At 35.7% G+C, this 13,198-nt stretch overlaps 1 protein-coding gene across 10 annotated transcripts in view; it reads right to left on the bottom strand.

Annotated features, from left to right (window-relative positions):
- Positions 1-13,198, bottom strand: part of pde4d (phosphodiesterase 4D, cAMP-specific) — a 1,397,741-nt gene that overhangs the window by 16,503 nt on the left and 1,368,040 nt on the right. For 9 of the 10 annotated variants that reach the window (XM_039758727.1, XM_039758724.1, XM_039758725.1 and 6 more), the window contains 3 exons: positions 8,114-8,207; positions 1,387-1,559; positions 852-950 (listed from right to left, as the gene is read on the bottom strand). In XM_039758727.1, coding sequence (XP_039614661.1) covers positions 852-950; positions 1,387-1,559; positions 8,114-8,207 — 366 coding nt within the window. Of the gene's footprint in view, positions 1-851; positions 951-1,386; positions 1,560-8,113; positions 8,208-10,305; positions 10,683-13,198 lie in introns of those variants that run through there. The other variant, XM_039758734.1, reaches the window with a different exon arrangement.

Here is a 13,198-nt window from a genome sequence, read left to right as displayed (position 1 = left end):
TGTGCTTATTGGTGTTGGCCCCTATCCTGGAGTGTTATCAGGTTGTCTGGGAACTTTAAATTGACCCAGTATGAGTAAGAGTGGGTGCAGCCATGAGTGTATCCTGTGATGGCCTTTGGATCATTCAATATGAACATTTGGAAAATGAATATGATATTCCATAGCTGTCTTGGCAATGATTTAGGGCAAGAACATTTGTAGAGCATGCTGTTTTTTGCAAGCTTTGACTTATTTACAGAATCCATGGAATAACATATTCATTTATTGACCTTATCAAAGTGGACAGATAAGTAGATAAACCCTACAACCCACACGAATGCCCACAATGTATTTTCAAAAATGCTGAAATGTGTGCACTATTATGTGTAACAATTTACATGCGCACTAGGAAGCAGTGAGCTCATAGCTACACCAAACTCCTAAGTAAAATGAATTGTTTAATTTCTCCATGTAATTGTTTTGGTGTAGGTGTACCCCATCAAAATCTTTTATCATCAGCACAAGGCCAGTATAGAAAAAAAAAAACAATTCTGTAGGTGCGACTTTCAAATTTTGTCCTAATTACATTATATATCTTATTCTTCCTTAAAAACCTTGGGGTTAAGATATTATGTTAAGTGGTGTGTTATTTGGTTGCTGTCAAAACAACAAATACAGATCCATGAAAAAAAAACAAACATTTGCATTATCAATGGAAAAAAATGCATTACTACTACTATCACGTGATTCAGGATGCTGATGCTCCTTAAATGTCCTTTGCAATTCTAACTCTATTAATGTATTTTTTCGTCTTAGACACAATTCCAAATCACACAACACAGAATGCGAAGAAGGTCTTCATTGTTTCTCACCTGGAAAATGGTGTACATAATGACCGTTAATGGCCTATTTCCCGAATACTCTGAAACTTTGAATACATTAAGGCCCCATTTATTAACATCTTCTAACTCCTGAAATAAAAAAAAACAGTAACACTTAGATTAAACTGTTAATGCCTCTCCAAAAATCACAGTATTTTCCACTCATATTTCATATTATTTGGAAGTCTGGATCTTTTAAAGATTTGTTAAACAACAGACTAGGTTGTTTTAATCATATATGATTTAAGAAACCAGTGTTCTCTTCTTTTAATCTGAGCTGTGAAGCCCCCTGGCTAAGCGACTCATGACAGATATGGTTTACTGATAAGTCACCTAGTCTTTACAGAATTACAGTGAGAAGACGTGTAAATTGCAGGAGTAAAATTAGAGTGGTGGATTTTCAGGGAGTTATTTTTAAAATGTACTTGTTAATTGGAAAAGCAGCAGGGGAATGGAGGAGGAGAATTTGTCTGCTTCTGACATTTAATATCTTCAAAAAATAGACTTGGGTTAACCAAAAGCTTACCTTTGCCAAAGAATCTTCTGTTTCTGTCTTCACCCCAAATCGTGGAATATTTGAATTTGTTAAACTTGAACTGTGCATTAATTTCTTTACCCCACTAATTTGGGACATTGGCCTTTTTTTCTTCTCTTTCTCTTTCTGTGTTGGAGAGGGCATTTCCACTTCATGCTGTTTGTCTGTGAAGAGAAAATAAAAAATATTTAGTATCAGGTACAGACTGAATTCTCTTCATTTCACTAGCTTCTCAGACATTGTGTTCTCATGACGTCCTAATATAACAAAAGCAGATTTACATTTAACTGTTTACACCTTCTTAGCTTTCTAAAAGTTAGAGTAGACTGCTTTGTCTTTGCCATTCCCTCAGTACTGGGTGGTATAAGGCCCATGAAAGGGAATAGATGTCACCCTACAAGCCGATAGATTAAGTATACAGTATTCTTTAAAGACTAAACTGGCAGGCCTCAGTCCTGTCTCAGTGGGGAGCATCCAAGGATGATATTTTTTAATTTCATCAAGATTTGTTTTGTAAGAACCTCGTGCCTGATTGTTCCTTCTATTTCCATTCTTGTACATTTAAAATAATGTTCTTTTGTACTTGATGAAACAAGTTTACAAAAAACGAACTGAATATGCAGGAGCGATAATGACTCTGTAGCACCTAGAATGTATTCTATACCACAAAGTATCAGTGGTGCCCCTCTGGTGTTCATTCGAATGGGGTTTCATTTTATCATTTAGCAGGCATCTGTAATTCACTTTTTAGAACCACTTGGCAGTTGACTGAGAGGTGTAACTACAACACCAATTAATTTACCTTATGTCTAACATTTGCCCTAATAATTTATAACATAACATTCTCAAACCTGCTTGAACCACTTTTGAGGGTCAAAGATGTGGGTGGTGGGGAGCAGCCTATGCTGGTAGCACTTTGGACAAGGCAGAAAACAACTTTAAACAGGATGCCATTCCTGTGCAGGGCATACACACCCCCACACTGAGCTTAGCCAGCTTCGAATTGTCAATTAACTTAACCTCACATTACAGGAAGTGCGGGAGAAAAAGTGGAGAACTCCACACGGACAACAAGGCCGCACAAGATTCAAACCCAGAATAGCTGATCTGTGCCAATGTGATGTTTTACATAAACTGAAACTTACTTTTTACTAGATCAATGCACAGTGGTACAATAGGAATAATATTACATTGTGGAAAATAGATTTTAGAAATTGTTATTTGAATTAGTTATTCCAATGTTCAACTAGACGGCTCAGTGAGGTGCATTTTCGACTTCTTCACTAATCTATTTTCATCCAATTTGGGGAGTTGGGAGCAGAACAATAATTCTACTGGACACAAGGCAGCCACTAACAGCTGGATGGAGTTCAGGTTTTTAGATACAGAATAGTCTCAGTCACATGGGCAAACACTATTGGCCAATTTAGACAAATTTATTAGCCTAATTTGGGTGCTTTTGGGATTCTAGAAGAATAGCAATGTGCCAGAGTAAAAGCAACACAGACACTGGAAGACTGTGCAAACTCCACTCAGATGTTTTGATTGTTACTTTATTTTATAATTTGTATTTGTGCTTGCTTAACCCTTTTTTAAGGCTATGGTAAGATTCACGCCAAGGACATTGGAGCTGTTAGGCAGCTGCATTAACTTCCATTCTATCACATGTTTCTACAGATTTTATTAACTTTGTATTTGAGTCAATTCGATACTCAAATGTGTTTATTTTAAAGTAAAAACATGTATGGCAGTGATACAAGATCACAGCTTCACCATGGGTGTGAATTTATATGCCTTGGTTGTTGTCTGTACAAGCTTTTTTCTTACATGGGTAGACATACATGTTAACCTAACTGGTGTTGTGGTATGAGCCAGTAGATTTGCATGTGAGCGTACCTTATGATCAACTGGCACCCCACAAACTTCCACTCCTGCCTTGCACTTGATTCTGCCAATACAGGCTCAGGCTACTGCACTTATGATATTATAAAGCTATACATGGGCTCAAAAATGCAGAGGATTAACTTATTTACAAAAGTGTTTAACAACAGTTTGTTTTGATGTTCATTTCCTATTGATGTATCTAAGACACACTTTAAGAAATTGGCCAGAATAATATCTAAAGAGATTGACATGACTTATAAAAAAAATAATTTGAAATGTTAAATCTTCCTTGGCAAGAAACCTCTTTTAAACCCAAACTCCTCACAGGGACAGACTTGTGAAGGCAGCATGTGATATTTATTGCACTTGTCACTTCTGTGATCAGATGATCTCCACCAGAAGGCAATATGTCTCAAATTTTTTTTTTTCTTGCATGAATTCTTTCACCTTGAGAGTGCTCTAATGAATACTTATTTAATGAGGCCACTATATATTAATGTGTTATGTATAAAAATGTCTTTTTTATACAATAATTTATTTCAAGAATAACTGTTGTGGTTGGCAAAGTTTCCTCAACTCATTTAATGCGTGTATGTGCTATGAATACAAGCATATATATATATATATATATATATATAAAAGAACATATTCATAGAGCATTTGAAAATTAGACCCTTGGGTTTTAAACACAGCATTAAAAATATAACAACATTGTGCCAAAAAACATTTCTTAACCTAAAGCCAGTAAACACAATCTTATCACTGACCTTATGTTTATTGTTTAAAAAACTACATTATTGATTAATAAATAAAGTAGCTTGAGGTAAATAATAAATGTCATACGATGTACCGTATATATTTTTAAAACATGCAGTTTCTACATGTAGTGTATACATATATAGCAGACACACACATATATAAGAAAATGTAATAAGATCATAAACAAACCTCATACACTCAAATACAGACACTGTATATACATAAACATAATGCACACACATGCATATACATATATTAAAAAACATATACTGTATAAGCTTATATATAGTTTATATACACACACACTATATATACATATATATATATATATATATATATATATATATATATATATATATATATATATATATATATATATATATATATATATATACATACACACATGCTGTGGTGGGCTGGCGCCCTGCCCAGGGTTTGTTTCCTGCCTTGCGCCCTGAGTTGGCTGGGATTAGCTCCAGCAGACCCCCGTGACCCTGTAGTTAGGATATAGCAGGTTGGATAATGGATGGCATGGTGGCACAGTGGGTATTGCTGCTGCCTCGCAGTTTGGAGACCTGGGTTCACTTCCCGGGTCCTCGCTGAGTGGAGTTTGCATGTTCTCCTCGTGTCTGCGTGGGTTTTCTCCCACAGTCCAAAGACATGCAGGTAAGGTGCATTGGCGATCCTAAATTGTCCCTACTGTGTGCTTGGTGTGTGGGTGTGTGTGTGTGTGTGTGAATGCCCTGCGGTGGGCTGGTGCCCTACCCAAGGTTTGTTTCCTGCCTTGCGCCCTGTGTTGGCTGGGATTTGGCTCCTCTGACCCTGTAGTTAGGATATAGCGGGTTGGATAATGGATGGCTGGATGGATGTATACAAGTGTGTGTATATAAAGTGTATATAAGCTTATACGGTATATGTTTTATAATATATATATATATATATATATATATATATATATACAGAGAGAGAGAGATAGAAATAGATATGGATACACATATATTAAATGTAAAAAAATATAGTGGAGATACACATATATATAATATATACTATATATACACACATAAATATGTATACAGAAACATATGCATGATTAAAGTATCCCACTTTGGCAGAACACAGTTCAAGAATATTTTCATTACTCTGTGGTGAATCCTCTCCTTTTAGCTTGGGGTATCCTTCTCTCAGTGTGACTCATCCAGGTTTACTGGATCTGCTGTAAGGCAGGGAATACCAATAAAGTGTTCCTATGCAGCAGGAATGTTTATAAGCCACAAACAGAATACACCAATGCACTAGTCATGCTGCATGAATGCATACAAAATGTCACTATTTGTTAACCTAAAACATTCACCACAACATTCTCCTTAGAACAGATTCTTCAGCCTCTTAATTTTCAAATGGATTTCCCATGTTTAAATTTTATGTTGAGCCACCGTCTGGCTATTTTCTATCATGTTTTGTAGGGTTTCAGCCGTACGAATGAATTTGATCAGAGTGCATGTGGCATTCATATTTACAAGATTCTATGTCATTATATGACAATTACTGTTCTATGTGCATCATTAAATCATCCTATTACTTAATTTTTTACAATATAGAAACCAAAAAGTTGCCTCTTTGGTATTTGATATTTGAGTATCTGAGGCAAAATAGGCAAGTGAGCATGATTGCTGAGGTAAATGTTTCAATTACAAAATCACTCAAGGTTCACCTAGTAGTCAAATACTGTACTATTTGCCATCTTCTTTACTATTTAAATCCTGATCAGACAACTTTGTGTATTTTTTGCTAAATAATTTTAGAAACAACTGTGGGCTGGCACCCTGCCCGTGGTTGACTTCCTGCCTTGTGCCCTGTGTTGGCTGTGATCGGCTCCAGCAGACTCACATGACCCTGTAGTTAGGATATAGCGAGTTGGATAATGGATGGATAATTTTGGAGAACAAAAATAGGACTATATACAAGTGTTCTATTTGGGAACCTTACCAAAAAACACAAAGTTCTAACAAAAAAGTAATGTTATAATAGTTTAAAATGCACAGTTCTACTGTTTTGAAACCAAGACGGCAGAGGCCAATTGTCATTGTATATCTCACTTGCCTTATTTAACTGTATATGTTTTTTATTGAATCCTTCCAGTTGACCTTAATTTAAAAGAAGCTATGAGGCTGAAACTAACTTGACCTTTAGAATAAATTCCCCCTAGTAGCTCAAACCATCTCATTATCTTTGTGCTTTAGGAACTGATAGAAGGAGGAAGAGGAGGATTAAGTGCCTAATTTTGGCGCAAGAAGGATAATATTTGTACATTTTTTTCTAATTGGGTATGAGAAAGTTTTTCTAGTCCTAACAATGAAATATCATTAATTATTTAATGCAAAATGAACTCACTCCCTATCCAGGGCTTTTCATGTCTAGCAGCCAGAATTACCTCCAGTCTCTATGATCCTGAATTAAATTAAACATGTTTGATTTTAAAATTATTGTAAGATGTGAAAAGTAATCAGTACTGTGCTGTTACTCAGATGACAGCACTACAATTCTTGAACATATTACCCAGCAATTATTGTGGTAGATTTCCATCTATACATTTGCAACACCCACCATTTCCATATCAGGATTCTGGGGAGCTGGAATTTGTCATGGGAGCACAAGGCACAGAGCAAGTAAGCACCATTGTGGTATGTTGTGGTTTTAGGAGCAGTGAAACAGTCCTAGAGAGGGCATCGGTCCACCACAGAGTCTACACTCAAGCTTATCCAATCATTAATTTAGAATTGCCACTGGACCTAGGCAGCATGTTTCTGGAGATATTGGAAGAAAACTGGAGACATAGCAAAACATGCAGACTCCATACGGTCTATGACTGGGGCTGGAATTTGATCCTAGTGTGCTGAATCCATGAGGTAGCAGCACTGCCCACTGCACCATCTGGCTGTCAATTTTTTTTTTCAATTCATAAAATACGCTTTTATACTTTTACTTCTAAAATAATCATTTCATTTTCTTTCACTCACTTTTAAAGACATCTTCCTATCCACTACTGTACTTTGGAGAAAAATGCCAGTCTGCCACAGGGCAAAGCCACCAAGCAACACACATGTCTTTGGAAGCTATACAAGTGTCTGTTTGGGTTTTGACTATGGGTACCCAATTTGATAGAGACACTTTACACTTGAGCTCGTTTACATGTGCTCAACCTCAAAAAAATAAATAAATATACACAGTACTGTATATAGATAAATGACATACCAGTGTGACGGTTATAACTCTACAGAACGAGTGACTAAACCAAAAAGACGAATTTAAAGGAGTTAAGTAATTAGTGGGAACATACACAATAAATGTTGATCTCTTTTGTCTGTGGCCTTTATGTTCCCCACCAGTCCATACGCACATATGAATGTGTGTATAATGTACTGTAAAGATGGAAATGTCACCTTAAAGATTAGGGCTGCAGTTTCATGACTTATAGAATATGGTACACTGGCTGATTCACGAGGTTTGACTGTACTTTAGGATACCAATATGAATTTCTTTGCCTTGTGACAATCACATAAAACAGTTTGGAAGGATATTCCTCATCACTTAAAATAATATTTCATTATGTTATTGCAAAAAACTCAAAGATGCAATATTTCAGTTATTTAAAAATGTTGCTTGGAAGGCTTAGTTTAGATTAGTTTAGACTCTGAAGTTTTCACATGCCTGAGCGAACGTCTTAGGGAGGCTTCTGTTACTTCCATTATACCAAGACACCCGGTCATGTTGATTGCTGATTCTGAAACCCCTCAGGATGTGTGTGTGTGTTTGTAGGTGCACTGTAAAGGACTGGGGAATCAATAAATGAGTGGATAATGAAAATCAAGTAAACTGCACAATAAACAAACTGAGGGAAAACTACAATTGATAATTATACTTAGATTACATAAATCAGTAAAGACATACAGTACATGGATCAGTTTAAATTGTACTAATTACCATTTTAGGATAACAATTTCAGAATGCTAGACAAAATAAAAGAGGGGAATGAACATTTCCAGAAATACAACAATTGAACCTTTCAAAGCCTTACCTAAAAATGTGTTTGAGATGTATTCTGAGACCTGATTGCCAGATCTGCTCATTTCAGAGAGGTGTGTAAGTTCTCGGTTAAGCATTCTTTTAAACTGGAAAAGAAGAACAAAAGTTGAATGAAACAGTGAAATACAAAACACTGTAGGTGCTTCCATACCTAAATATTTGGAGACTAAAAAAAAATCACCCATTAGCCACAGATTGCAAATGCAGACACACACACACACACACATATATATATATATATATATATATATATATATATATATACTATATATATATATATATATATATATATATACTGTATATATATATATATATATATGTACACACACAGATGATAAGAATCTTTATTTTATGGTCTGCTGTTTATGTAACTGTATGTAACGTGATTAACCAACAGTAGACTTTGTTAAGAGATATATTGAAATATAAGCAGCACATTGTTTAATTGTGAACCAGCAAATAAAGTATAGACTTAGGACTACAGTAGTGAACGTATATTCAGATAGCAAATGTGAGATTGCAAACAGATTATATAAAATAAAGAAAATGCTAAAAACAAGTGTTTCTTAGGATGTCTAGTGCTTAAACATTTAAATGCAAATAATTGAATATCTCGCCTTGAATATGTGAGACTGTCTTTGTTTCTCACTTCCTACGAAAGAGCAAACTCTTCACATCCCCATGTGTAAGAAAAAAAAGGATAGAAATTAACATAAAAATCATGCCACATCATTTGGAGGTGCGAAGAACTCAGTGGTCTTTTGAAATCTGACACAGTGATAATGATGCATTTGTCTATTTTTAACAAAGTGCAATTAACTGAACAGTGTATTAACATAGATAGATAGATAGATAGATAGATAGATAGATAGATAGATAGATAGATAGATAGATAGATAGATAGATAGATCTAGTACTGCATATGGCAGATCTTACATTTTAATTTGATATCATGACAGCAGTGTTCAAGGTGAACTTCCGAGAACAGCACCCATTTAATTTTTGCTCAGTTCAGCGCTCTGTCATTGTAATTTTTCTCAGCAGCTCAGATGCACAACACATCTTACAGATTTCATTCCAAAGCTTGGGCATGCAAATAATTTTTATCTCATGCCACAAACTTTGCTTTTTAAATGACCTCACAATAGTATTGTCTATGAAAGATTCTACATAAAAATGAAAAGATTATAAAAATGTTGGTATTGAAAGCACAGCACTGTCTATAGAAAACTGCAAAGAAAAAAATGAAATAGAGGAATTGTTCTCATTCTCATTCTCATTCTCATTTTTGGATAACGGACTATTTTCATTTTGTCCATATCAGAAAAGACTCTCCTTCTTTGATGTGTGCATTGTTATTTTAAGCTATATACTGAAAATTCCAACATGAAGGGTGCTTTTTCTTAAAACTGAACATATGATTTATGCATATGACATTAGCCAGAAGCATCTCACAGGGAAGAAACTCCCAGGTGGCAGATGACATGCAGAGCCTTTCTACTTAAAATGGGCAACAGCAAGCCAGCAAGCATGAACAGAAATATATTAGTTGATAATGAGTGCTTTTCTTCTGAATTTCAGACAGCATCTCATTAAATTCATTCAGCTGGTAGAGTCTGTCGGAATGCGACACTCAAAAAACTAATAATGCATTTGCTTGAAGCTCATTACTAATTTTTGTTAATCTTTCACAGATAATTCACTTGAAATGCATAAAGCATTTTGAAAATATCCAGGACATTGCACAAACATAAAATACCCCAAACAACAGAAACACATAAAGCTAATCTAAACATTCAGAGATTAAATAAGGTGTGCATCATGTGTGTATCTGCAATGTTTAGGTTTCTGAGAAAAAAATTACATCATCCACTGCCAGATATGCTGTTGTAGAAAAATGCTTCAAGATGTTTCATTGGCATATGTTGAAATTCACAAATACATCACAACATCAAAGTATTAATTGTACTTTAGATTAGTCTGTTATACCAGCCAGGAAGAAAGTGAATTTCACTCACTTTTGAGGACACTCTAATTATTAATTCTCATTTTCATCTAATAGTAACTAAATTCCAGAAAGGGTAATGTTTCCAAAACATAACTTTAGCTCCTGAACCTGTTTTAGCTCTCACCATTCCACCAAAAAGTGACATTCAAATCAAAAGGAGAAAAAAAGAAAATTACCTTTATGTACCCCCAGGAGACTGAAAGCAAATAATTTGCCTCAGGCATTTTGAAAAATATTTGATACAACAAATTAGAAGAAATCCCAAACTGCAAAGAAGCAATAACAGCAGATCTACCAGCAGCTCCTCTCTACAAAACTGCTAATCCACAAATACTGGCATTAAATGTGTTGGTTGGTGTGCCAATGAAGGAATATGCAAAGATTCCAGTCAATATATTCCATATTTTCCTTGTCTGCCCAAAGTAAAAATTCCATTTGTAGAGATTCCGATTGGATTTGTCAGTTGGGAACAGCTCAAAGCTACTAAAATCCAGGTTTGAAGAGAGAGCCAAATAGCTGGGAAATAGCATCTTCTTGCGTGCACCAGAGGCTGATGAATAATGTATTTAGAAAGATGCAAAGCTCCTGGAAGGACTAGTTCTGTCAACAGCTTCCAAATAAGGATCTGATCTCACAATCAGCCATGTAGAACGCTCAGGCAAGTGCCACCCATGATATACAGCCAATCATTTTCCATTAAAAAGCAAAATGCCCAGCAAAACTGTGCAGGGAGGCTTATACCTAGAATGTGATTGGTGGAGAGCAAAAGGCTCATCCTTCAGAACAGATTTTTTTTTTTAACTCTCTCTCTCTCCCTGTTCTTTTTTCTCTTGCACATCTAATAAATGGCATGTAATGGTGGAAATTACTCAAAAAGACTAGAGCATCTCTCTAAATAAAGTTCATAAACTTTATGACATCTTTAATAACTTTACAAGGTCTTAAATGTTTGAACAGATTTCAAAGTGCTTATTTAGATCTACTGCTCGGTGTTTACTCTAATAAAATTCACATTATGTTGTAATTCAAATCATTTGTTTTCCTAACACAACAGTAATTTACTTACTTCACTGAGGTTTTTTTCCTTGTTTGCTTTACTTCAAAAATAGATTTTAATTGAAAATGAATCTGCACAACACTGAAAATCAAAATTTCTAACTGACTTTGGCTTTCTTCTGCCATCCTGGGGTAGCGCAGTGTGGCAGAGGTTAGTGCTTCTGCCTAACAGCTCTATAAGACTAAGTTCAAATTTTTATTTCAGTTATTATCAATGAGGAATTTACATATACTGCCTGTATATATAAAACCTTGCACAAGGTTCAAAATTTCCATGTCACTCCATAAACACATAACATAACATGATGTCTGACCTGCTTAATCCAATTCCATATCATGGAGAGCTGTAGCCTATGCTGGCACTACCTGAACAGGGTGCTGATCCATCACAGGACCCCCTCATGCACACTCCCACACTCATTTGGAGCTGCAAATTTACCTAACACAAACGTCTTTAGCGACAATGGTGTAAAAGCCACTCAGACACATGGAGCATTTGTAAACTCCACATAGACAATGGGTGAAGTGAAGTGATGAGGGAGTTTAACCTAAGACAGTCGATTCGTAAGGCAGCAGTGTTATCTGCTCTATCACCTCACCACTGCATAAATGCACAAGAAAGCTAAAACATAATGAAAGGAGTTATTTACCTTACATTGTTTTGTCATTCTATGACATTAGAAGTCTTTACTAAAACAAAATAAATGAAACAAGAAAAGTTCAGTTCTAATTTATTAGCTACTAATATATTGGGAAGGCTTATAGTTACAATCACTTGTCCCAGTTGGTTTGGCATATGAGTTGCTATGTGCACAAGCTTGCCTTGTAATGGATGGGTGTCCTGTATAGGTTTCTACTTTTCTCCCAAATTTGCCAGCATGGTGTTCTGGCTCAATTCTGAAGAATGGTTGCAAGAAATGAATGGTGAGGCAGTTCTACAATATACAATAAACTCACATTCATGTACAGGTACCATAACATGAATAAGCCGAGAATTAGGGATGGGAGAAATGATTCTCACAACACTGAATTTACAGCAAAACTCAAGAGTTTAAGCTTTCCACAAAATGTGCAAAAAATGGTATTTCATGACCAGCAAACTTTGTGTCATTAATGCACAATGTGTTTAAATAAAGATTTCTAGTGAAAGAAATCACAGGACTCAGTTCCTGCCACATGCACATATTTGATTAAGCTGTAACATGCATGCTGTGGTTGTTCTGCAGTACAATGCCCACTTTCCCAAATATGCTGATAATCTTGGTGATTGCAATTCCAAACATGTATCAGAGCTACTTGAAGGGCCAAAGCACTTGGGGCATGGATACCCTGACCTACACCTGCAGGAATCAAGAAACACAAAAGGGTGGTTGCTTGGTATTGACAGAAGGATGGGGGCGGCTTTGGTGTAACGCGATTTGCTTTGTATCATGGTGCATTCTTGTGTGTTTTCCTGTTAAAAATATATAGAGTGCCATAATTTAAAAAACAAATGTACTGTGTTTCTCCGTGGTAAGGTGAATAAGAACCATAAACCAGAATTGATTTTATAGGTGTTCTGCAGATTGTTTGAATTATGATGTTGCAAAAAAAACAGGTAAACAAAAAAGTGTAAAGGAAATTTTAGGGAGCAACTTGCATATTTGCCCCACCCTCAAAATACCTTTAAAAACTATAAAACACTGTTTTTAGCAAGTTTCACATTTCACAATTAAAAAATTACATGCAAAAATATTTTTATCTTCACCTCTGCAAAGATGCCTACCAAGAAAAACTTGTCTGTTTCACTCATCTCTGCAATATAACTTTGCATTTATATAGCACTTTTCTCACTACTCAAAGCGACAGCAATTGCAGGTTAAGGGCCTTGCTCAAGGGCCCAACAGAGCAGAGTCCCTTTTGGCATTTACGGGATTTGAACCAGATCCCTAGCCTCAGAACCACACCGCCCCGCACTTAATAAAGTGCAATTAGACTGCAGTTGTGGAAAAGCATTATATTCAATATACAGGG

This window comes from Polypterus senegalus, chromosome 7 (genome assembly GCF_016835505.1).
Source record: "Polypterus senegalus isolate Bchr_013 chromosome 7, ASM1683550v1, whole genome shotgun sequence".
Taxonomy (NCBI): Eukaryota; Metazoa; Chordata; class Cladistia; order Polypteriformes; family Polypteridae; genus Polypterus; species Polypterus senegalus.
The sequence above is the reverse complement of the archived record's forward strand: the minus strand, read 5'-3'. Positions and strand labels throughout refer to the sequence as shown.